The sequence below is a fragment of the Xyrauchen texanus genome, chromosome 5, assembly GCF_025860055.1.
Source record: "Xyrauchen texanus isolate HMW12.3.18 chromosome 5, RBS_HiC_50CHRs, whole genome shotgun sequence".
NCBI lineage: Eukaryota > Metazoa > Chordata > Actinopteri > Cypriniformes > Catostomidae > Xyrauchen > Xyrauchen texanus.
Genome location: NC_068280.1, coordinates 12,614,552 through 12,642,091, shown reverse-complemented (window position 1 = coordinate 12,642,091; position 27,540 = coordinate 12,614,552). Strand labels below are relative to the sequence as shown.

The following is a 27,540-nucleotide window of genomic DNA, read 5'->3' as shown; positions in this document are numbered from 1 at the left end:
GTTTACATATTAGCATCTACTCAATTGACAAGGGATGAAAGTAGCTACGTGGTTAGCTATGAGCTCGTTGTCACGGAGAGCAAAAGATGGACTTTATTTACTTTCCAGCATTGCCTCTCACCAACTAGGTAACAACATAGCATGAAATCAACACTCAACGGACACAATCCACCAGCACACCATTATCTGCTGAGCTGCAAAAAGATGCTCTGATGTTTACATTTCAATCTGCTATATTACTGACAAACTATAGCTTGCTAAAATAACAAACAGATGTGATGTGGTTGTCAGGGACAAGGTTACCATCATATTAGTTATATTGAAAAAGGAAAATGATGGGGTCATTGTATATTAACTTTTCAGTCACAAACTAGGCTAATATCGGTCAGGCACTAGATTCCTCATGCTCCCTGACCACTCTTTCACAATTTGATTGGCTTTGTCGTTCTTTTCCATGACCATGGGATAAGTCTTCCAACATTGTTGTTTAAGAAATGAGAAGCTACACACTGCATACACACACACTGTTAAAAGATTTGTTGCCAGCTGAAACATATTAAAATCACAGCAATAATGATCCAATCATAGGCTCTTAAGAATCTGCTTATTTAAATCAAAACAAACTTTTTTTGCCCAGGCAGTGTATTATACTGTGTACTAAACACTCTTTCATGTGAACATGTGTGAACTAGTCTTAAACTCAGAATCAAATCCTGAGTTGACAGAAAAAGTTGATGAGCAGCATCATGGTACCAATTAAACCTGATTGGATTGGTTTGGTTTTGTTAACTTTAAACCAATCCTACAACACTAAGTTTGTTCAACTAGCTTGATAGTATAGGCCTCAGGTTTTGAATGAGATTAGGCCTTCATAATTTCGAGTTTAAATTAACTGAAATATAGTAACCACTAAGATAAATGTTGGACTCACTCGTGTCCTGTCCTCAATGCTGGAGATTTGCAGCTGTGTGGGGATGTTAAAACTATGCAGAAAATTTCCACCAAACACAAGTGTGTCCACAGGTGTGTAAACTGCATGGATCCAACCTAAAAAATTAAAAATAAACTCACTCATAGGTGTTCTTTGCATAAATGCCATGAAAGAAAGTACAACTAATTAAAACAAAGTCTTAAAAATTCATTTTTACCAAAACACTTTAAGGTAAATTAAATGTACAATAGTAACTCATTGTGCATGTGTGTGTAAACTAACCAATGTTTTATGTCTGCATGTGAATACCTGATGGTATAATGAATGTGTAGCCCTGCTTGAGCTCAATCCTCTGGCAGTCAGTGGCCTTGTCACCAAGGAAGATGTCTCCTTGTTTCCCTGACAACACCCAGTTCTCATAAAGCTCCAGGTTTTGCGGTGTGGGTGGGATTAACCAAAACACCTGTAGAGGATATTCAATCAGTGAGATTATTCATATATACGTGCAATGGTTAAAATGGCATTATCAATGAACATAAGACACTACACTAAACTCAAATCAGAAACATTTCAGGATGTGTGTTAATGTGCTCTGACCTTGCATCCTTGCAGTATGTGGTACCACACAGATGTACCCCCAAAATCTATGTGGAAATCTGTGTAACAGCCCTGCACACTCATTAAGCAATACCTGCATGCAGAACACAGGCAAAGTTGAAATAGGGAGAGAAGGACTGTATGGTAAAGAGGAACAACAAAGGACAAACAAAGAGGTGCCTGTGAGAAATAAGAGATGAAGATCAGTAGGAAAGAAAAGGGAAGATGGACAATACAAATGACTTATTTATTTCCCACTGTACAGAAACAAGACCAAACATTTGTATATACAGACTTAATTGGAGGATGAAATAAATTCTCACTTCTGCACTTTGGGGTATTGCATCTCCATGATAGAGTTTGTGGAATCTCTTTGTCTTTCCTTTAAGTGCCGTGGCCACATGTTGTCCACCCAGTCAATCATATCCACCTGTGCCAAAAGGGAAAAAATATTTCTGGTATCAGACTGAAAATAGTTCAAATATTATAATTTTTTTATGCATCTACCAATGAAGACCATTGATGCATGTACTAACCGTGGTAGGTCTTTTCACCAGGCTCTCTAGTTTAGTGTGGCTAAATTCAAGGCTGATAACATTGTAAAGCTTCTCTCGCTGAGAGGGAGGAGTCTCATAGTACCGCCTCCACTGGTTCATTGACATCTCCGTCCCCTTCTGAGTAGCCACATCCATCACATCAATCATCCGCCGACTTCCTGTCAGCAGAGGAGCAGAGAGAAGGGACTGAAGAATCCCATATCTGCATTCCTTTACACCACTCTAAAAGGTATTCACATATCAACCACATAGGACACTTACCAACCAATGATTTTACATCATTCACACTGAAGTCTTGATCCGGCATTCTAAATAATTAAAAAAAGCAGATTAGATTAAGTAAAAAAAATAAAAAATAAAAGTAAATAAAAGAGTATATTTATTTATTAATTTAGCACAGGCTTTTATCCAAGTGACTTACAAATGAATATAATGCTTATATAGCCCAATAATAATAATAATAATATTTTAAATTATTATTCCAAGGGAGAGAACACCACAAGAAGTACTACTATACCAAATTTAAATTGAGTATTACAATAATACAGCTGTAAAAGAGCAAGGCTTAAAACATGCTCAATGCAAGTACACTACACAAAAAAAAAAAGATGTCGCACTCGCAGGTTAATTTTAAATAAGCAGATACTTTAGCCTATGACTGGATTATTATTGCAGTGATTAATATGTTTAAGCTGGCACCAATTCTTGTAACCCTAACTGATGCAGTGAGTAGCTTCTCATTTCTTAAACAGCCATGTCGGAAGACGTATCCCTTGGTCGTGGAAAAGATGTTACTGCAGGGGTTGGCAACCTTTTTGATATGGAGAGCCATTTTTTATTTTCCTGGTCAATGGCCATGCAATTTTATTTTTATTAAGTTTTTCGCACCTGACCTTTATTCCAATCTCCATCTTGGAATAAATAATTCAATTTGCATGGAAGCATAAAGATTGGACTGTGGAGCAATGGAAAAAGGTCATGTTACCTGATGAGTCCAGATTTACCCTATTCCAAAGTGATGGGTGCGTCAGGGTAAGAAAGGAAGGGCATGAACCGATGTACACGTCATACACAGTGTCTGATGTATAAGCCTCTGGAGGCAATGTTATGATCTGGGGTTGTTTACATAGGTCAGGTCTAGGCTCAGCAACGTTATGCGCCAATAAAATGAATTCAGCTGACTACCTGAAAGTACTGAATGACCAGGTAATCACATCAATGGATTTTTTTTTCACTCATTGCTCAAATTGTGTAAGAGTGGTTAAAGGAGCATGAGGAATCGCTTTCACGCATGAATTGGCCACCACAGAGTCCTGAAAAGTGTTCGGGATGTGCTGGAGAAGACTCTCCCATCATCAATACAAGATCTCGGCCAAAAATGTATGCAACTTGGGGTGGAAATGTTGTGACGTTGCATAAGGTTGTTAAAACAATGCCCTGACGAATGTGTACCCTAATCAAAGCTAAAGGCGTTCCAATGAAATATTAGTATATGCAACTTTTTTTTTGGCCAGGCAGTATATGTAAACGTTGACGCTTCTAGCAACAAAAGCTCGATTTCATGCGTTGTTGCATTCTAAAATGTGTCAGACTAGGGCTGGTAAGTAAAATCGCAACCAAAATTCAGAACCTCTAATCGATGTAATTTTCCCATGTCGGTTATTTCGTTTTTTTAATCCCGTTACTACTTTCCCCTTTAAAAACATACTACCGCATGTGTAGTCATGTGACTCCACCCCGTCCAGTCAACGCAGGCAACATGGACGCGAACTCAAACAAGGAGTCAACTGAGCAACAGGAGCAGCTTGTACCAAAGAAAAACACAGTGACCATCATTTGGACACATCTTGGCTTCAGTAAAGATGACACCGAACAAAATTAAGTCAAATGTAAACACTGCAGAAAAATGTTTAAACGACCAAAGGTAATACCACCAATCTGTTTCAACACTTGGAGCACAATCACATTACTGAATATGAACAGTGCATGGCTCAAAAAAAGAGAGACTGACAAGAGGCCAGAAACAAGTGCCTCCACAGCAGCAAACACAAGCATTTACAAATGCTTCACAATATGAAAAGGATTCAAGAAGATGGAAAGAAATAACTGACGCTATTTGTAACTACATCACGAAGGATATGGCCCCCATAGCTACAGTGGAGCGCAGTGGGTTTAAACACCTCATTAAAACTCTAGACAGAAGATATACTGTGCCATCGCGACCATATTTTTCCAAAACAGCGCTGCACAGCATGTACAAAACATGTCGCAAAAAGGTAACTGCTGAACTAAAGTCTTTGCAGCCACATCTGATCTCTGGTCAAGTAGGACGATAGACCCATACTTGAGCCTTACTTTGCACTACATTGACGATGAATGGAAGCTGCCCAACAGATGCCTTGAGATGGCATATTTTCCAGTCAATCACTGAGCTGTGGCTCAGGTGGTAGAGCGGGTTGGCCACTAATCGCAGGGTTGGCGGTTCGATTCCTGGCCCACACGAATCCACGTGCCGAAGTGTCCTTGAGCAAGACACTGAACCCCAAGTTGCTCCCAATGGCAGGCTAGCACCTTGCATGGTAGCTCTGCCATCATTGGTGTGCGAGTGTGTGTGTGTGAATGAGTCAGTGTTAAAGCGCTTTGAAAAAACGCTAAGGTTAAATTTTTTTTTTTTTTAAATGCTATGAGTGCAGACCACTTACACGTCAAAGATGATTGCACAGGGCCTGAGAGATATGCTTAATGCATGGGATCTCACGGCAGAGAACCTCGTGGCCATTACGACAGACAACGGTGCTAATGTTGTCAAAGCTGCACAGCTCAATGGATGGACATGGCAAAAGTGTTATAGGTGTTATATAACAGTGCAATAGGTAAGTGCACATCAGCTTAACAGACACAATACTATAATATTCAATAATCTAATTGTGTATATATGGGTGGTGACTGACTGCTAAATTCTGTGTTTTTTTGTATTTGTCATAAATTATAATGTCTATGTTTTTATATGACTTGTGTTTTTTATTCTTTTCTGATGTTCTTGTTAAGTAATTTGTTACATGAGTTTAAAAAGGTGCTACATAAATAATATATTACTTCAGCAAATTAAATAAATACAATGTTACAATGTAAACGTTACAGGAGAAAGTGAAAACAGAGACAAGTCAGCAGCTGCAGTCTGCAGGGAAAGTCCTTCAGAGAGTATAGAGCCCTCTACAACTTCATCAGAAGCCAAAGAGGTCATTAGGAAGATTTTTCAAAGGATGTAAGGCAACTCCTTCAACTGGACCCTCTTTGTCACTTCAGCAAATACTAGAAGCAGAGCGGAGCAGCTACTTGGTGTCCCCCGTGCTGGATAGTGAGGAAAATCCATGGTGGAGAAAATGGTGGAGAAAATCATGTACACTTTACCACTCTAAGGTGGCAAAACAGTATCTCTGCATTTTCAATTCAGGAGGAAACATTGTTACATGCCTCATATCCTGCCTGAAACCTGACAAGTTAAACATGCTAGTGTTTCTTAGTAAGAACCTAGAGTAAATACTGAATATAGAGTGACAGCACAAGATCACTGAGAGGACGATCACAAGCAACAGCGATCATGAGTCAGATTCACATATATAATGCCATGAGCACACAGGATACACAGGGCCCTATAAAATCCGTTTTATTTTTTCCCAAATTCAGTTTTATTTTTTTCCCAAATTCCGTTTTTTCCGTTTTAATTTTTTAAAATTCCGTTTTTTCCGTTTTAATTTTTTAAAATTCAGTTTTTTTTTACCCTTTACTGTCATTTCAGTCGTAAAAAGAGTGTGCTTTTAATGTTAATGATTAAAATGTACACAAATAAAACAGGAATGACCTTAAATTTATTGAGGTCACAAACATCACATTTACTCAGTACTTTTACTGCATGATGCAACATCACACTGTTATCCTTGTTCTTCACATGGCTTTTGGATGACAGGTGGTCAGTGCATGTATTTTTGCGCTTCCAGTCAACGGAAAGTTGACAAAACCTGCAAAACAATAGTTCACCTGACACGTAAAAGTCACGAGGGAACTGCTCGGCTCTGTACTCAGGGCTTAGCGTCGTGTTTCTCAACTTTTTCGCCGAAAGCGGAGCTGTGGAGAGCCGCTTCGCCATTTTTTCATTGTTTTGATGGGGGAGGGTGAGGGGGAGCTGAAATGACGGAGCGGGAGGGGTTGTGTCGCCCAGATTTGCGTCCCCCGGTGTGCATTTCCCCCAGACGTACGTTCTTCTCCCACACAAAAAGAGAATTTCATTTCAAATGTAAAAATTCCGCGATATTCCGCGTTTACACCAGATTCCGCGTTAATTTGCCAATTCCGCGATTCCGTCCGTGATTCCGTGATCGCGGAAATTATAGGGCCCTAGATACACAGCCTGCTGATCCATTAGAGGTGCCCTGTCCAAGCCCTGATCTAGCTCTTAATCAGCAGTGTTCCATTTACATTTTTGCACATGGGATTATTTAACAAATCTTGTTTACAGGAGATGCAAGTTATTATTTTCATACATTAAAGCGGCAACTATATGATTCATTTCTCTCTATATGTGGCAACACCTCTAAACTCACCAGGGTGTGGTCTGAGACTAAAATGTTTCCAACTGAGCAAATCAACAACAGATGAAATTAGGGATTCGAGATATATATATATATATATATATCCTGTATAAAAATATATATTCTAGAATAAATCTTATGGACTGATGAAAAAAAAAAAAACAATTATAAATCACTACCAGATGGGTTCAAAAGTCTCCAAATATCTGTAAGACCAATCTTTTTACACATCCTGTGAAGCATCACTATGATCAAGGATTGAGTCCATCAAAACATTAAAGTCTCCTCCCAAAATTATATCATGAGTTGTGCAAGTGGCTTGCAACATCCCTTCAAGATCTATAAAAAAAACCCAGATCATCAGCATAAGGTGTGTAAAAATTAGCCAAAAATCTAACGTTGCCCCTGAATTTCAGCTAAAACAATAATGATTCTCCCAAATTGATCTTTAATCTGTTTGAGACATTGAAATTGCAGATGTTTATATATCAGTATAATGACTCCCCTGCTCCTACTTGATCACTTAAGAAAACATGTCCACCCCATATCTTCCCAAATTTTCTTGAAGAAACACAACAACATATTTCTTACGATTAAGAAAATAAATAAACTTCTTTTTATGGAGTGCCCAACCCATTCACATTCCATGTTGAGAAAAAATACATTTTAATATAGTAGAAAAAATAAACGGTGTCAAAAATAAGATTATACAGACCACATTCCTCATTAGTGCAACAATAAAACCCCGAACCTCCCTCCCAACAAAACAAACTGAAAAAAGAAAAATGTGCGCATTAACCCCACGCATGACAGCGCCAACTGCCGTCAATCCCTCTAAACTCAAAAAGGTCCATGTACGCCTACAAGAGCCCACACTACAACTTTGCCATCAGATTGCTTAAGTCCGGTGCTTCTGCACAAATTTTGTGAGGCAAAATTACATAACAGAAAATACTTTGTAAAACAGACCCCAGCCAATATGCAGAATAAACACAAAGAACACGTATAATCATTCACAGAACACAAAAGGTGTGTTCCTCCACAAAATAAATTCCAGCTGATATAAAGCAGTTCAGTTTCCTCGGACAGACAACCAAGTGATCAGTGAGCCAGCTGTTATGAGTGCAGCAGATGACATAAACAGATTCATCCACACCTGTCCCAAAGCAGTGTAATTCCACAAAACAAACTCCAGCCGCTAAACGGAACCAGCACAAAAAGGAACAAAACAGACATCCCGGTTCCTTGGATGATCAAGAGCCAAATTCACTTGGAGGCTGCATAACAAAATACACCATGACTTACTCAGACTGTCAACTTTATAAAAGATGTCCTTTATGTGAGCATGTAGATATTTTGCGGTCATCCATAGTTCCTATTCTCAATCTGGGAACTTCAGAGTAAAAGCAAACTTCCGTCAATGCAAATGTTTCTTGAAGGAGTCATGTCACAAAACAACTCCAGCTGCTATGCGGAGCCAACGTAAAAATAAACAAAAATGGCACCCAGCTTCCTTAGACAGTCGAGCCACTGAACAGCGAGTCAGTCCACTTACATAAGAAACACCCAATGGTTTACTCACCCATTATTTTTATATAGGACAGTGCTTGTTTGGGGCATAAAAATACTTTGCTGCCGTCTTTGGTGTCTATTCTCAATTTGGTCGGAAACATCAGTGCAAAAGCGATCTTCCGTTGATGTAAGAGTTTCTTACATTCCTTGAACCTATAGAGTTTCTCTCTTGTTGTTCTCTCTCTTCACAAAGTCTGGGAACAAGAAAATATTGTGATTGTTCCAAGAAAGCTTTCCTTTGCTCCTCACCTGGAGCAATATGAGATCTTTATCGGATGGAGTGGTGGTGGTGTAGTGGGCTAAAGCACATATCTGTTAATCAGAAGGTCACTGGTTCAAGCCCCACGACCACCACCATTGTGTCCTTGAGCAAGTCACTTAACTCCAGGTAACTGGGTGTATCGAATCTCACCGGATTATAACATGAAATTTATAAAAACAAATAGCAAAGTGCGCAGAGCTCGTAGCTCACATGTCTGCCCCTTGCATGGCGTCACGTGACTCCACCTGTCTGACGGCATTGAATGCCCACCTCCGACTTTGAAGCAGACCAATCATAGTGAAGATTTTGGGGTGGCACCTGGGATGGCCAATGGAGTGAAATTTCAGACAGCACTTAAAGGTCATTGTATACATATACATTTTTAAAATTTTTATCACTTACACTCTCCAATAAGCAATAGTTTTTGTAACGCAAAAATAAAACAAAAAATGTTCAGGAAACTTAAAAGGAGCTGCATCAATGCCATATTTTTTTTTTCCCCCTCTTGTCATCTATGGCAAAGCAGGCTAAAGCAAAGGTTAGCACAGGCCAACTTTGGCCCACGGGCCCTAGTTTGGGCACCTCTGCTTTAATGGCACAGACTTTAGAATTTAACCATAACACCCAATTGAATACTGAGGTTTGTTTCTAGCACAGGAACACAAGAACTCTCCTTAAGTATGTTCAACCGGACTGCACATTGACAATGCATCGGCCAAGTGCTGACATCCTTGCACTTTCATAAAACTAAATTTCTTCGCTAAAGAGATACAGGTGTAGTGCAAAAGGCAGGCTTTTCATATAAGAGGAAAGGAAGTGGGGCTTGGGAGAGAGAAATAGAGTGAAAGAGAAAGTTAGGAGACAGAGTCTCTTACTTCATGCCAAGTCCATCCGGTCTCTCAAAGATGATGGGATCCCTGAGCCCTCCTCTCTGGATATACTCAAATGTAAAGTCTAAACAAAACAGACAAGAGTTAGAACTTCACATTCCATAACATCCAATATTCATAAAGAATTTCCATAAGAGTCACTCCAATGTATGTCTCTCTCTGACCTTTGCCCTCCATGCGTTTGACTCTGTCCGAGTTGAAGCGGCTGCTATGCAGCTTCTCCTCCAGATCAAATGTCCTCTTTCCCTCGATCTCGTCGTCGGAAATGCCATCGTCTTGGTACCGTCGCCGTGTCCCGGACCGCTATAAGACAAGGGAGTGAGAGAATTAGAAAAAAAAAATCAATGCCTATGAAACACTAATTCTATACATACACATCCTTTTGTTTTGAATGTTAGACAAATGTTGTAGTTTTATAACTACCACAGCTCTCTGCCAAACTTCACACAAATGGGATCAACAGTGCTGGGCTAAATGAGTGTACACCTACACTGGGCTGAGAGATGCACTCGCCTACAATCTCAATCTCAATCTCTCTCACACACTCACACATGCTATATACTAACTCTCACTAGCATTAGCCTACACACATAAGTGTGTCATGTATCATAATTCCCACTTGTCAAAAAAAAACAACAAATTTCTGCCTGTTATTAACCATTTCAAACCTGTAAGACATAGAATCCTTGTGCTCCAGGAAATAGAGCAGGTGATCTGTAACTCTGTCTTTTTAAGGCGTCATGTCATGCATTTGTTTTGTTTTTTGTTCCTTGAGGTTCACTCATAATGTTAGTAAAGTATTTTGCACAAAATAAGAGCAGGGGTGGGTAAAAATATAGATTAGGCCAAATCAAAGGTCAGCTCCGCAGCATAGTTCCTGACTCTGCATGGGTACCTCCAGAAATTCTGGTATCGTAAATAATTTTTTGTTTGAGTACCGACTTGGTACCGGGGTACCGGTATTTTTGACAACACTATCAGGGCTCTACAGCGCGAGTATTTCACTCGCATTTGCCCCTAAAAATAGATATTTGCGAACTGGAAAATATATTACGAGCACAGTGTGCGATTAAAGAATACAAACGTAACCCCCGTATTTGAATTGTTACATTTATATGCACTTTGTTATGTACATTGAAAAGTTATACTTTAAATGCACACGTGAAATAACATACTTCTTTTTTACATGTATTTCAATTTGTGGGATGCTGCAGTTTTGCAAATTATTTATTTTGCTTTGATATGGTGCATTATTCTTTTATCAGTACCGCCACTACCTACATGCATACTACGCAGTTTGCGTAGGGCATCAACTCCCTAGGGGGGCACCATCTTACCCTAGGCACCAGAAAGTCCACCAGCTGCCCTTACTCGTTCGCTATACGTTATTCAAGGACCCGAAAGCAGTTGCGGAACACAGACAATCGATTCACGCTTGTATCACGCGTAGGGCATCATTTTGGCCAGCGGTGGCCCTGTCTATTATGCTGTTCAGACTGTATTCGTTTTGAATGGTTAGATTTATATGCACTTTGTTTATATACAAAGTTATACTTTAAATGCAAATGTTTAATAGTATTATTTTTCTTAAATCAATGCATTTTGAAATAAATTGTGGTTAAGGTTGAGTATAATTTCATTTAATAATTTAATTAGAATTGTTTTAACACCAATTATGAAAAGAGCCGGAATGCCCATCGCTAATCTGAAAAGAGATAGTGTAGCGAAACATAACATCTCATGGCTGCATATCCAGTGCTCTGGATGAGACAGGAGAAACCATCAGGCTCTGTGTAAGCAGCCTTGAGGAGGCAAGTGCTGCAGTCTGAGGAGGAGAAGTGGAAGCAGCTGAAAATAAAGATAAACATTGCATACTTCATTGTGAAAGGAGGAGAACCTTTCATCAAATTTGGGCCGCTTATCAGACTCCACCACATAAACGGAGTTTACATTAATCCCACATACGACAATGTGCGGAGATGATTGGTCAAAAATATGTATGTAATAAATTGTTTGTTAATAAACTATTTTATTTTCACTGTGCTCCTAAATTTTTTCATTTAGGAGCACATGTACTCCTTGGGAAAAACGTTAGCGTAGAGCCCTGACTATACAATATAATACGGAATTATTATTATTATTATTACGACAGTATATGGATTATTATGAGGATTATATTTGTCTTGTACAATAATACATTTTTGTTGTATTTAACAAAATGTATATATATAAAAAAAAAAGATCTAACTGATACCTGGAGCTTTTATTTTGGCAGAACACTAAAAGTGGAGTGTATTCGTCAATTTGCATTGTTGCTCATTACAAATGTTAATGCTATCAAAATGCTTTCATCTACTTTTCCTTGATAACATACACAAACCGATCTAAGAGAGCTAAAAAAAAAAAAAAGCATATAATCACAGAACTGGAAATGAGTACATGAGCACTTTTAAGTGAATGGTCGATCATGAAAACAATAATCAAGCCTGTGATGTGACTTCACTAAATTTGAAATTCAGTGGCAACTATAAACAAACATGTCAAAGAAGCCTTACATTTTTAATTTTGAGATTTTTGGCAGTACATTGCGTTCTGAATCATCACAGCAACAAGCTCAAACACAGCGCAGGGTGACTTTCTGTCTTCCATTTGTTAAATATAAAATATTGGGAAGTCATCTTGATAAAACATATTTTCAGGGAGTCAATTTAAAGCTCAATTCAATTTAATTAATCACTTAATTTAATACATCGTGTGTTCATGATACATTAAAAAGTGTTGAAAGTTGAGGCATCATGCATGTAATACAAAACTAGAATGCAATGCACACACAGTCATTGTGCAGTAGTGGTTCCTTTAAATGTGGTGTTCTCCTCTCTGAACGCCAACTTGCCATTTTCTTAAATATGTTGTAAAATAAGGCATGTATTGCCTAAATTGTATTTGACTATTAGGCTAAACTTATCTAAAGGTTCCAGATATGCTTGTGTGCACCTGTGTGTATGTTTCTTTGCATCTATCAGTCTATTTTTCCCAGCTCTACTTGACATCACAATGTAAAGACTTACATGGTTTGTATAGGTATTATACTCAATTATAATTACATGGAAGCATTTCATTAAACCATTGTCAGTCAGTTCAATCAGAGTACAAGGTGAACCCTTTGCAGTAAACCGTGCTGAGAAAATAAAATTCAGAAGCTTCATCACCACAAAGATCTTTTGTTTCCTGCAACATATTTTTTCACAAAGAATTGTAATAAAAAATAGCAATAGTTTTTTGCCAGCATCTCCTGGCAGCATTTAATAAATCGAGGTACAATTGCTCCAATCTTGCAAATAAGGCCCCGTTTCCACTAGAGCTGTTGGAAAAAAATTGTTTCAGCAATGCATCGTGATTAGGGCTGGGATAAACTATTATTTTTTAAACAATTAATCTAGCGATTATTTTTTCGATGCATCGATTAATCTAACGATTCATTTTTCCAGTCCGATTCGATTATCTCTCCATTAATTGACTAATAGCAATTTATACATGTTGATTTACATATCTCAATGGAAAAAAAACTTAATTCCATAACATTGCAATATATGTTTATTGCTCTTAAAATTCCAAAATAAAAGACTATACAAGTGCAAAGTAATGCATTCTTAGTCAGAGGTAGCATTCAATAAAACCTTGAGAACACATAGGCCTAGCTTACTGAAAAAAGTGCATCTTGTAATTCTTCTTTCAGATTAAAATAACAACAACTTGATGTCTAGCATTTAGGGATGCACCGAAATGAAAATTCTGGGCCGAAACCGAAACCGAAAATCCAGGATGCACTTGGCCGAAAACCGAAACCGAAATTTTTACCTATTTAAAAAAAAAAACAAATGTTGTGTATAATTGTATTAATTTTATACTTTTTCATTAATTTCATGAATTTAATTAATCTGAATTGAAAAACTACAAACCAATAAAATAAATCACACTTTTATTGAAAGTAACACACCAATATTGGACAAAAAAATATATTAAAACTATATTAATATTATTCTTCTTTCAGTTCTGTAAAAATCTAATTTTACAGATTTTATTAACAATTACCCAAATAATGTAAAGTTTTAGAAAACTATTATATGCAAAACAAGAGTCAAGAAATTAACTTAGCTAACATCTTTCAAAAAGTTTAAATATGCAACAGTAATTTTAATTAAAACAACAGGCAGAATGGCAGAGGGCCTCTATTCCACTGATCTATATATATAACTATAATATATATATATATATATATATAGATCAGTGCTCTATTCTGTTTATGTAAACGTATGTACACTTTAAGTAAAAATGATTGTGCAAAACAGCAGTAATTGAACTAAATCCAACCTCAACTGTAAATGACAGATGTATCCTCAAGTGAAGAACAAGTGTAATGTAATTGCTACACATCATATTGGACCGCTTTATATTTAAGTACAAGTGACCGGTTTCTCTTCAAGAACAAAAGTTGCTAAACGTTCTGACAGTCTCTCCTGTCAGAAAGCTCATCAAGAACATGAGATGCTGCACTGAACAGTCTCTCACTCTCTGTGCTGGTGCTTGGGCAGATAAATACCTGTGCGCAATCCGCGCAAGCAAAGGAAAGCGGTCTTTGTTTATGCGACCGTAGTCAAGGGGATTGTCGCTTCTGGTAGTTCAGCTAGCTATACGTCTCAAGTTGTGTTGTAGCTGCGCTAGTTGTGACATTTTCCAGTAGAATCTCTTGCTGTATTCTGTATATATATATATATATATATCTTGAAATTTCTGCTGAATAAACACTGCAGATCGCAAATGTCCTTATCAGAAACTTTGAAGAATTTCCACACCGCTGACATGATCGGCCTTTGTTTGGTAGCACCGTGATAAGGGCTAGATCGATCCAGATTGAAATCTGAGCACTGAGGGGCGGGGCGAGGAGGTATATATTATCATATTTTCGGCCTTTTTTCTCTTTCGGCCGAAAACCGAAAGTGCTGAAAGTGCCATTTTCGGCCGAAAATTTTCGGCGGCCGAAATTTCGGTGCATCCCTACTAGCATTCAATAAAAAAATAAAAAGGTCACCCAAAATACTTTTTTAGAGCAATTGAAAGAATACAGTAACCAATGTAAACTTGAGGGCTTTAAGCTAATACAGAGAGTGCTTTTCCAACAAAAATAAATACAAATTAACAGCGACAGTGGGAGCCAGCAGCCTGTCATGGCGTCCATCCTGAACCAACAGAATTGAACATTTATGTTGAAAACACATAGTCCTAGCTTACTGAAAAAAGTGCATCTTTTAATTCTTCACTCACATAAAAATAACCACAACATATAGCAGTAATACACTCCGCCACTCACCTTTTTCTTAAACTCAAAAATAAAATTCAAGTAAAAGTGTACAAGAGCTAAATAATGCATTCTGATGTCTAGCATTCAATAAAAACATTAAAAGGTCACACAGCCACCCTTTCTTAGAGCTATTGAAAGAATACAGTAACTATTGTAAACTTGGGGGCTTTAAGCTAATACAGAAAGTGCTTTTCCAAAAAATAAAAAATAATGAAAATAAACATTCAGAATTCAACATTTATGTTGAACATGCTGAAAAAAAGCATCTTCATTCACATGCAAATAACAACTTACACTCTGACACTTTCCTTTCACCTTAAGGATACTGTGTGTGTGTGCGTGCGTGCGCCTCTTCAGGTGTTGGTGTATTGCCGTGGTGCTAGAATGGAAGGCCATCTCCATTTTGCAAAGACGACATATCACGGAATTGTTTCCTTTAATGTAAAATAATTCCCATACTTTAGAGGAACGAGTGCCTTGCACTTCTGATAGTCTGAGGAGCCACTCGTGTTGCTACTACTCTCCGGTGCCGCCATCTTTGTTTTGGGTCTGACGAATCGACGCGCATATTTTGCGTCAACGTATTTTTTGCGTCGACGTCGTCGATGACATCGACGTTGTCCCAGCCCTAATCGTGATTCATATTCAAATGATTCTGAATCAATTCTCAAAAGAATCAGATTCTGAGTTCAGTTTTAATCACGGCAGAGCAGTGGTGCACGCCAAAGACAGATGTGGAAACAAAGTGTGGCAGTGCAGAAAATCTATGCCACAATCAGTGTTTTCAGTTACTTTCACTTTCCCTTTATTTTAGTTTGTTTTTTCCCTTTTTTTTCCCCTTTACAAACAAGTTTTTTTTTTTATTATTGACATTATAAAATTATAGAATAAATCTCCCCTGAACTGAATTTTTCTGGGACTATTATCGTGATTTATTAAGGAACAGGTGGTTTATTTTTCATGCTATCCTGGGTTAATTAAAATGCTGACAGGATTAATCCTGTCTGGCGCCTGAAGATTTTTTAAGAGAAAATATTAATATAAATATTACGCTTTAAGTGCATACACTAAAGTCAAGTGCACAATATACCAGCTATATCAAACACATTACCATTTGTGCCCGAATTAAACTACGATCCCGAAATTCTTTCACAAACCCACGCACATAGCAACGGAAGAGTTTATTTGTTATAAGAAGCCAACAAACAACATGAAAGACGAGCTCACACTCATAATTGCACTGATTTGCACACAACAGGGGAAAACACAGAAGAAAATAATGACGAGGCAGTGGTTCGGGATATGTTGATGTTTTCATTTTATTACTTTTTCTTCCCCCCTCCCCCCGATTCCTTCTCTACTCTTGCGCGCTCTCCATGTCATTAGCTTTTGTCATTGCCGGTCACTCGTTTGTCAGGACAGTGCGCAAACCTGATGATAAAAGTTTTACCTTCTACTCGCAGAGTAAACAGAAAGAACAGTGCATACGGGATGCTTGATACATTTTTTAAGCAACAACTTTGCTATTTAAACCGCTTTACTATCACCTGTGGAGGTGAGGAGAGAAGCTGACAGCTGCACTCTCATATAAGCAGATATATCTCTCATCCTGGACCAGCAACTTCCATTTGTGCTTAAAAATGAAATTAATAACATGGCATAGATTAATTTTAAATAATAATTCTTGAACATAAATAAAAATAATAATCTAATCAGTTGAAGTAATAGTATTCAGTGTGTTTTGATGGATAACCAATATTTTTTTTTGTGCATTTAAGAGATTTTTTTATAAGGTTCTAAAGAAAGAAACTGAAAAACTGAGACAATCTTTTAAACTATAGAACCATTTATTTAATCTTGTGGATGTACCATGTTTTGTTCACAGCTCATACTTAATGTAAAAGGCCAGTTTCTGTAATGTGACTCGTTCAGACTTTTAAAACAGCTGTTAAATAAAAAGCTGAAAAGGGAAAAAATGTATTTTGAGGAAACTGAAAAAAGAAAGATATTGAAGAACAAGATGCATCGTGATGCATCAAGAATCGTTCTATAATCAAATCGTTACCATTTGAATCACAATCGAATTGTGAGGCCAGTGAAGACTCACACCTCTAGTTTCCACCTGGTATTAAAATTAGAGATACACCGATCGACCGGCCAGGGACCGGAATTAGCCGATTTTCCGCATGCTCTGCCCGGACCGGTAACCGGCCGGTCAGCCTCACGTCTTTCCGATTCCAAGCCGGTCCGTTTTGTTGCCAGCGGCGCTGGCAATAATGTCACAGCTGCATGTAAATATGTCATTGGCGTGGAAGATCATCACTGCAAAGAATACATAAAGTTCGAAATGTGTAATAACTGTAAGGCCAAAGTAAACCGCGGGGGAACCACAACAATAACTTTCGTATCAACAAACCTAATTAGACATTTATAACACCATCACCCAGCTGAAAATGCCCATTTTAAAAAAGAAGCTAAAAAGTGAAAGTGGCTAAAGCTAGCCAGACACAAGTCAGCAGCCTCTCCTATCATTCCTTGGTATGAGCAGCGAAAAGACCAAAGCAATTACGAGGAAATTGATGGAATTCATGGTCCTGGATGACCAGCCGTTCTCCATAGTTGAGGACAGAGGCTTCAGAAATCTGATTAATTTCCTCGATACAGAGTATGAGGTACTTTCCGACGTCGCGTTGCCAGAGTTGTTTAATCTCGTGTCATGTCACACACGCAGCCTGTTATCTGTCAACATTTGGGTACACAAATCCGGGAGAGGGGAAGTGGGGTGCTGGATGGCAGAGGCAGGCTAAATACTATACAAATTGTGCCGTTGTGATTTAATGTGCTGAGTAACGTAATTTTTCCCACCGTGTCCGATATTAAAATCAGTGCGACACACATTGCAAATGGCGTGGGCATTGTCGGTATGGCTTCGGGATATGAAATTCAATTCTTCCATCCAGCTGTTGTTAAATTTACATGTATATTTCGTTTTTTTCATCGGAGCACCAGCTGAGACTTCCTCTCCCATCTACCAGTGATGCTTGATTTAAAAAGTAGGATGCGTTTCATTCAAGATCTGGCAACTGGACCACCTTGGAATAATATCTTGATTTGATTATTCATATAACGTGGTTTGGGCCATACAAATTACGCGAGTTGTTTTTGGGAGAAATAATAAAACGGCAGACTCCCTGGAAAAACGGGAGTGTTGACAGATATGGTTACAAGCCGTTCCCGAAGCAGTGCTCAGTTTTACAACTGATATTTGGACATCTAACGTAAGTTGAGCGTATTGGACACTTCAGTTTTTCAGATCTTTGGAATTGTTTTGCTAGACGAGTAATAAAGAGAAAAAGGTCCATTTATAAAAATAGTGGGAAATTACATCTGTTATATAAAGCAACTCATTTGCAGTTAATTTTTATTTCTACCTCTTTCTAGTCAAAGAGCACTTTATTTTGAGAGTTAAGTGAGAGAAGATCCTGTAACTTAGTGCAGTTTGGGGGAAATTGTAATGTTTAATAATTTATTTTATTATGAAAATAAAATGTAGCACTGAAGAAAGGTAGATTTTGTTTGTATATGTGGTCAATAATAGTTTATAAAGAAAATCGGAAAAAAATCGGTATCGGCAGGTCACACGTGCAAAAAAATCGAAAATCGGCCAAGAAAATTGCAATCGGGTGCATCTCTAATTAAAATGCATTTCAGGTCACCTGATCACATGTGGTCAGGAGATGAGACACATGGTGTTTACACCTGGTCACTTAAATGCATCTCATGTGACCACTTGTGTTCGGAATTAGAGGGGAGGGTCTCTGTTTCATGACCACATACATCAATCACTATGTCATTCAGTGTGAAACTGCATGATAATAAAGTGCAAAGTCAGAAAAGCAAGCAAGCAACAAAGAAAAAAAAAAAAAAAAACGCCACGTTGCTTCTCCCAGATGCGGTTGAAATATATCCAAAACGCAACATGTCACGCAGAATTATCCGTTATTTTAGTGAATTACCTGTATAAAAGGAGCTTCAGGTTTTTGTGCTTGACATCTGTGTTTATATCAGACACACTAAAGAATATCCATGAATCTCTCATGATTGTGTATGTATCCCTCTTTTAAAATGTTCTGATGGGATGGTTATTTCCTTTTAACTCTTTCCCCGCCAGCGTTTTTAAAAAAAAGTTGCCAGCCACCGCCAGGGTTTTTGACGATTTTCGCTAAAATTTAATGGCCCGCAGAATATTTTCTTCCATGAATATATGAAGATGCTATATATCACAATAAAGATCTGAGCCTCTGCTTTTAGGCAAAAAAAATGATTTTATTTTATCTTCATTTGTTCTTTTTTTATTGCGACTTGAACAGAGGTCGGTTTTGTCAAAAAACAACATTTCAGACAAAAAGCTGATAAAAAGGCATGTTTATGTCTGATATTTTGAGCTTCTCAATACTCCACTTCTTCATGTTTGAGACGATTGCAGTCTGTTTCTTTGATCAAAGAGTTGCGTACTCTTTCAAAACATGCTCTGTCACTGATGCCAACCCTTTACACATCCTATTCATTGTAAAATACAAATAGAAACAAAACACTGCTTTACAAAGTACACCATAGAAAACAACTCAATCTCACCCACAACACAACCCATTCTCCTCTGCTATGCTACAATGTGACCCTAAATTATAGAGGTGGATGTGAAGTACCTCACTGTAGCCTGGTTATGCTTAGTTTAGTCAGTTCAGTACAAATGGTACACGTTTGTGAATGATGCTGCACACCACACAACACAGTCAGTCAGCTGCTGTCTGATTCTGCATCTTTCACATTTTAATCTCTTTCATTCAGAACACGGATCAAACAATCAATGGTGAGACCGTACTACTCCCAATATCATAATCATAAGCTTTGCTACCCTGTCTCCCTATTTGACACCAATAAGGGAGGAAATCACATCAAGACAAAACACAAACATACTGTAGTTGAAATCAGCTAGATAAAGTGAAGGAATGGAAAGCAGAATGAAGTACAATGCAGCTGGAATACGTCAAAAATATAAACCTTAGACTATCGGTCTAAGTGCGCTTTCCAAGTCATTCATCCACCTACAACCTTGTTTCTTTCTGTAGCCCCTAGACTGCAATGGGCTTGGAGGAAACCCTTGAGGAGGGCAATGATATACTACACACCTCGCACCTTCAGTGTCACATCTTCATCCCTCTTCTTGCTATTCCTCCTCCTGCCTCTTTGTCTCATCAACATCCCCCCGTCAACAAGTGTCAGGATCTCCTCTCCGTTCTCCATACCTCTCTTTCAAAATTAGAAAATATGCTGCCTGTCCTATTTGGTCATCCTGTTGCCTCTGCAGTGCCCCCTCCCTCTCCTCTCCCTCTGTTTCCACATGCCTGATCACATGGTCTGCTAAACCAATCAAATCATACGTCTTACACTTCCCCCGTTTCTTCAAAAACAGGGAGATTGTATACAGCAGTCCCTCTAACCTTACATACACAGTGCTGGGTAGTAACGCATAACGTCATCTTGATTACATAATCAGATTACAAAAATGTAGTACTTGTAATTACTTGAAACTGCAGCTGTGTAGGCAACACACAGCTCATACGGAGACAAAAAAAAAAGAAAAACTCACGGACAGCAGACAACACGTGGATACATTCTTGTATTCAAACATTTAATGGGAGCGCAAATCCGAAGGCAGGTATCTCAAGACGTGTTTTCCTACATTTCAAACGACATTTAACCTAAAAACGAATGACGGTACGCAACCAAAGTGAGATGCTCCAAAAGCGTCTGTCTGACAAAAATACAAACCTGTACATACAATGTTGCTCACATATTATTGTAGCCCAGTTAATAATAAACAAATAGATTTGTTCTAATTTTGTGAAATTATTCAGATTGCATCATCTCTGACAAGGATGAAAGACAAAACAATTACTAGTTTGTAGCCTAGTCTTTCTCACTTTAATTACCGTAATTTCCGGACTATAAGCCGCAACTTTTTTCCCACGCTTTGAACCTCGCGGCTTAAACAACGATGCGGCTAATATATGGATTTTTCCCGCTTTCAAATTTTAGTAAAAAAAAAAAAAAACATTCTGTGACGTGCTCAGTTTTTTGGCGGCATGAAGCTTTCATTAGATCATTAGACCGGTACATTAAACAAATGAACTTTACACAGGCTTTAACGAAACACGGCTTGTAACAAAAATAAATCAGCTTTAACGAAACACGGTGTGGCAGCGGGGGCGTGGTCAAGCCCCCGACCGGGAGAGAAAAGCGGTAAGGGCGCTTACACCTGAGCTAATGTCTAACACCTGTGTCTAATTTCAGTAAGCGTGGGGAGAGCGGCATAAAAAGGCAGCAGAGAGAGTGTGAGAGAGTGAGTGAGTGACAGACAGACACACGTCAGTCTAGTGTTGGCACATAGAAGACCAAGAATTGAGAAACTTTATAAAATTGATTGTAAACATTGCTGTGGCCATTAAAAGCCTTACCTGGAACGTCAAGTGCCCTGTTTCACGTGTCCTTCTTGGGAAAACTGTCACACTGGCACCAGTGTGTTAAATTAAATTAACCAGTGTGTTAAGTTAAATTAGTATATTGTTTTGTATGAATGAGTGATCAGGATGGTTTTCAAATAATTTTGTATCAAAAATTCTAGGCTACAAGATCCAGTTCTCAAAAGTCTTGTGGACAAATGTTTAGTATGTGTTATATGGCATATTTCAATGACTTCAAAAACCATGCATAAACGTTATTTTCTCAAAAATACAAACCTGTACATGTTGCTCACATATTATTGTAGCCCAGTTTGTGTTGTATACAGAGTTATCAGGCTTGAGCCATTAATATGTTTTTAAGCAACTGAAAAAAGCACAAATGTCAAAGCATGTCAAAACTTCTCCAGGGCCCAAAACACCCTCAGACCCCAGAGGGTTAAACTCGCCTGTGCGTAATCAAACGCATCAAGGGAGACTGATGCGGAGGCAATTGTCATTACATTTAGCATCTTTGCCTCGGACAGACGACTTCTCGTAGCAGTTTTAACTTGGTTCTGGAGGCTGAACCCAGCATAAAGCGCCGCATTGCCCTCCACATCACAATAGTTGCAGAAAGCGTCACAGAGGGGCGATTTTACGAGTTTGCCACATAAAAAAGTGGGAGGTGTGCACAATAAACATGAAAATGTGTATTTGGAAGAGAGAAAAATGCATGCAGTTGCTTTGATAGCAGAAAGTAATAAAATAACTTGTTTATGTCTAAGAGTTTTCTTGGTGAATTTAAATTAGTTCAATAAACGGGGTCTCTGATATTCGTAAACTATAATTTAATGTATTAATTGAAATTGAGTACATTTAGTATATTTTAAATGAACAATTTATTGAAACAGATCACATTTTGAACTTTCCTTTTATCATGTACCACATGATATACGGAAACCTTCCACAGGGAAACATAATGCATGCTATGAAGTCTATTGGACACCATCACCTTGCATTACACATTACAGGCAATAAAATAAAAACACAGGGCTGCGCACGCAGAGCTCAACACTTGGTGTGCGAAATACAAAAGGTTTTTTTTTTTTTTTTTAAATCAAGAACAGGCCATTTTGATTAGAAAATTAACTTCAGGCTTCACAAAACAAAGAGTTACCCAACGTAACAGCAAAATAAAAAAAATTAATAATAAAAATGGTGTAAATAAACTTGCGAACAGTGAAACAATGCAAGCACATTAATTATTCAAACCCGATGCTAAGAAAACCAGTTGCGAAAAGTTAATTAAAATGTACTTATTTTATAACTTGTGAAATTGACTTGCATTAAAGAATAAATATGAAAAGGCTTTCTCCTTTAAGATGGATACATGATGAGGCACTGTAAAGATAACAATCAGCCACGAATGATATTTACTTAAAAGCTAGAGCATTAATTTTTGCATATTTTAATTGAAGTTCAAATGTAGAATTTACTTATAGGGATAATTCACCTAAAAATGTAAATTCATAATTTACTCTCATTTGACATTATCAAGTTTGCCGATGACACGACCGTGGTGGGTCTCATCAGCAAGAATGACGAGTCAGCATACAGAGAGGAGGTGCAGCGACTAATGGACTGATGTACAGCCAACAATCTGTCTCTGAATGTGGACAAAACAAAAGAGATGGTCGTTGACTTCAGGAGAGCACTCTCCACTGCACTCAATTCATTTTCACTTTATACCTGGCTGCTACATCAATAACTGCTATGTCCATAGAACACTATTTCATAGTATGTTATGTTTACATTTGGCATTTTTAGAAAGTGTCATCTTTTTGCACAACTCAGATTACAAATGTGTACTGGTCGGTGCTGCACTGTCTCTTACAGTGCCTATTGTACTGTCCCATACTTTTTGCACACGTTTGCACAAGCACTTTAAGTAGGAATGTTATTTAGTCTGTGTAGTCTCATGTGGTTCTGTGTTTGTCCTATGTTGTTTTATGTAGCACCATGGTCCTGGAGGAACGTTGTATTATTATTATTGTCGTTCAACTGTATATGGTTCAACGACAATAAAAACCACTTGACTTGACCTTTACCCTCATGCAATCCCAAATGTGTTTGACATTTTCTTTTGCTGAATGCAAACAAAGACTTTTAGAATAATATTTATACAGGTCCATATAATGCAAGTGAATGGTGACCAGAACTTTACAGCTCCAATCACATAAAGGAAGCAAAAAAGTAATCCATTAGATGCCAGCATTTAAATCGATGTCTTCAGAAGTAATATGATAGGTGTGGGTGAGAAACAGGAAGTAGTTTTTACTATAAATCTCCACTTTCACAATCTGAAACTGAGAGTGGAGATTTATATATATATATAAAAGGGACATAAACATTTATCTGTTTCTCACCAAATGTGACAGCATCACTTCAGAAAATGGATTTAACTAGTGAAGTCATATGGATTACTTTTATGCAGCCTTTGTGATTTTTGGAGCACCAAAGTTCTGGTCACCATTCTCTTGCATACACCTAAAGAGCTGAAATATTCTTCTAAAAATCTTTGTGTTCGGCAGAAAAAAGTTAATTTATTAACATTCATTTTTGGGTGAACTAACCCTTTGAATAAGCGTGAACTTGAAAATATTAATGTAGAATGTACTTAATCTTTTATGCTATATTTACTTAAAATATAAATAATAAAAAAAACAATAATAAAATGTGCAATATGCTGCAAAAAACTTTTTTTCTACAAGATGTGATTACAATACAAAAGTGTCAAAAACAGTTTCAAACAAAACTATTGTGAACCTTACAGTGAAATTGAAGACAGCAACACATCCTATAATGCCATGACATTAATTCCTTCCACGAGACCAGTAGTGCCAGACCTGCAAAGGCTTCCGAAAAAATCTTTAACTGACCTCATGACATCTGTGATATGTTCAAAACGTTCAACATCTGAGTGCATGAAACCAACTTTGAAGAAAGGAAGATTTTTGTTCTTACGTTTGTGACGATATCAAATGACAGCAATGAGCATTGCACAGAACTTCCAAACAGCATCACTGAACATTTCTATAAATGCAATGGACTTCATCTGCTCTCAGTTTACAGAAACTCCTCCAAGTAAACACAACACAATATTCCATGCGTATTAGTTGCACTTTTTCCACGGTGTTGCACTTACCAGTCGCTTGCTGTAACGCGGTTTGGAGTCGTCCATTGTCAGAATAAAGCCTCACGCGTCGCCCGCCGCAGCACGGGCGAGTCGCGAGCAAGCAATTCTCCGTTAATCGTGCCAGAAATAACCGCCACAACTGTGCGGGCCACTGTACTCGCTGTACTTCCAAGTCAAAATACGATAATCTACATGAAAACGGTATCGAATACTCTGTCAGGACAGTATAATGAGATATACTTTTTCAATCGTAAACAAAATTCGTCTAAAAATCGTTCATATAACCAATTCAAAATGTGTGCATGTTCTTTAATAATTTCAAATCGTTGTACTAAATCAAATGTTTACACTAAAAAAAGTGTAGAGGATAAAAACAGCAGAATATAGATGTCAAGCTGAAGGGACAATAAACGAGCATCAGCACCAGCTAACCAACCGCTAACTAGCCCACTAACCCTTCAAAAAGATATACAATTACGAAGTGCTATGGGGGCTTGCTTATACATACGGCTTATATGTACAACTGTCTGATATTGCAGTAAAACATTATGGAGGTGCGAGGAGTGAGGCGCGAATATTTATCGAGTAACGTAAGCTAACCCCCGTTTAAGTTTCAAATAAAACCATATTTCCACAAGAATTAAACTCTGGCTCAGAGTGAGGGAAATCCAGCCGTTAAAACAGTCTTCCTGTACTTTGTACAATTAAAATGTACATTCCGTCCAGGCTTCCCTAGTGACTTTTCTGTTCTAAGTTTAAGTAAGCATTATTTAGACAGCTCCACTGTGTAAATTCACGACAAAGTTAATGTAGAAAATCATTCGCCGCCATTTTCAGATCGTCACAGAACCACAACGAAACAAATCCCGCCTACTACACTTCAGGATCCAATCACAGACGAATGCGACGCTATCGGTTTGACTATCATTGGGTAATATTGATGTCATTTCACAGGAAGGCGGGACCAAGAGATCAGTAGTTGCACACGTGACAAGAGGAGCCACGGTCTCATTGACTGAAACTGCATGCCGATCAATGCACCTACACAAAGATTGGTTTACGTGTGGCGAAAGTCCTGAAGGTAGCCAATCAAACATCCAATTTAAACAATACGGTTCAATTTTGGCCGAAGTTATGAGACAAAAAAATATAAATATAAAATAAACAAACAGCTTGTAATGTCATCAGTAAACTATATATCCATTATATATACCTTAGACCGTCCCAGGCTTGACGTCCGATCGCTTGTGGACACCCAGTCCATGTCCGCCTCCTTTGGGCCGTCTTGTGGAAAGAAATCTACATTTTCTTTCAAATTAGCCCGCTAACAAAGAGCAAGTTCACATAAGGCCCCCATAAAGTCCTCGACATCTGTTTGTGTCGGATAAACTGGAAAAACACTGCACAGTGAATTGTACGTAACTGACCACAGATATCTCCGCATGGTGAAACTTTTAATTTTAATCCAAGGGTAACAGATCAGGAAGTAGTTGCTGATTCGTCAGCTATCAACGCAGCGTAGTCATTGATTGGATAGAATATCAGTCGATAACTACAGTGACAAAACCAAATAAATATTGCAGAAAACGTGCTCCCATAAATACATAAAAACGAATTTATAATCTTTAACCCTGTAAGACCCCAATATATATATATATTTTATTTTTATTAAAATGTGTAATTCAGATGTTGTTGTAGGAGTCCTCTGATTCAGATAATGAAGGATTTATTAAATAAAAATATATTTGTAGGTTTTTAGGGAAAGGTAATATTGTAACGTTGGGCCTAGTTGGGAGCATAATTTCGGCATTTGCAATCAAACTGTCAGAACAAATACACAGAACAACTAAAGGTTCATTTTGAGTGTGGATTGCTTATGTAGCACTATAACAGTACATTTCATTAATAATAATCACCCAACAGTCCTATTTTTATGAATCAGAATTTATTACAAAAATATAAAAACTGGATAAAATATTATATACAAAACAGAATGAAAACTTTGTCAAAGAACCAGTGTCCAGTGTTCACTTGCCATGATAGTCCCAAAAGCAGTTCCTTTCCTCTGAAAAGCAGAGATGGAGATTTCACTTCCTGCAGAACGTATTAGAATATCCTTTTTTGCAGTGTCTGCAGCGTCCTCTTGTTGTCTTCACCGGGAAATGTGCGACCATGTCCCAGCGCACATCCGTTGGTGGTTCACATGCCCTCTTGGCTGGGACCCCATTAGGTGGACCCCCATAAGCTGAGGATGGTCTCTTCTGAGCAGTCACATGTCTCTGAGGTGTCACTGTTATGGACGTCAAAGGACTCCCACTGGCTGAAGATGGCCGCCCTCTCCTTGGTGTGTTGACAGCTGTGTTTGTCAGGATGAGAGAGGATGCTAGTTGCGCCTGAAACAGTCTCTTCAACCTCTTTTTCTAGGGAATATTGAGAGCTTTTCCCCTTTGTAGAGGAGCCAGGCATTGAACACAGCAAGGCTAATGGTGTGCCAGAAGATGTAACTGTACCAGCGGCACGATTTCATGGGGAACTAGTATTTGGCTGCAAATGAGTCCAGCAAATCCACACCGCCCATGTATTTGTTGTAAGCACCCACTATGTAAGGTCTCTCAACTTCAGTGTAGGATTTGGTGGCTTTGTTCCAGCATTGAAACTTTTGCACAGGTTCAATGCCAGCAAAGGATGACACAAGTGTGACTGCCCTGTTGTCATACCATTTGACAGCACAGATGTTGTGGTTTGCCTCCACTCTGATATCAAAGCATCCTCTTCCCTTTTTCTTCAAGATCTTCTCATCTTCAAGGTTACAGTTGGGTAAGCGCACATGCCTGGCTGTTCCCACATAATGAATTCCATGAGCAAGGAGCTGAACTACTAATGAGACACAGGTGCAGTAGTTGTCTGTAGACCTTGTAGTTCTGACCTTCTGGAAGCATGGAGGCAAGCTTCATCACAACGTCACCTGACATTTCAAGTTCAGATTTGGCTTGTTTTCCATTGACACTGCCTTGATACACGTCAAAGTCACAGAGCATGTCAGAGATGGCAGTTCTTATCCACAATTTGAAGCCCCAGTATATG

The 27,540-nt window shown here is 38.2% G+C and overlaps 1 protein-coding gene across 6 annotated transcripts in view; it reads right to left on the bottom strand.

The window, feature by feature from the left end:
* The window catches only part of LOC127644224 (lysine-specific demethylase 2A-like), a 43,040-nt gene extending 17,147 nt beyond the window's left edge, over positions 1 to 25,893 (bottom strand). For 2 of the 6 annotated variants that reach the window (XM_052127292.1, XM_052127294.1), the window contains exons 1-9: positions 25,670 to 25,893; positions 9,563 to 9,701; positions 9,384 to 9,462; positions 2,347 to 2,393; positions 2,065 to 2,243; positions 1,852 to 1,958; positions 1,529 to 1,622; positions 1,241 to 1,394; positions 932 to 1,047 (exon numbers count right to left, since the gene is read on the bottom strand). In XM_052127292.1, the coding sequence (XP_051983252.1) occupies positions 932 to 1,047; positions 1,241 to 1,394; positions 1,529 to 1,622; positions 1,852 to 1,958; positions 2,065 to 2,243; positions 2,347 to 2,393; positions 9,384 to 9,462; positions 9,563 to 9,701; positions 25,670 to 25,720 (966 nt within the window). In that variant the 5' untranslated portion in view covers positions 25,721 to 25,893. Of the gene's footprint in view, positions 1 to 931; positions 1,048 to 1,240; positions 1,395 to 1,528; positions 1,709 to 1,851; positions 1,959 to 2,064; positions 2,244 to 2,346; positions 2,394 to 9,383; positions 9,463 to 9,562; positions 9,702 to 24,091; positions 24,421 to 24,465; positions 25,294 to 25,669 lie in introns of those variants that run through there. The other 4 variants (XM_052127293.1, XM_052127295.1, XM_052127296.1 and 1 more) reach the window with 4 other exon arrangements.
* Positions 25,894 to 27,540: the final 1,647 nt, after the last annotated feature.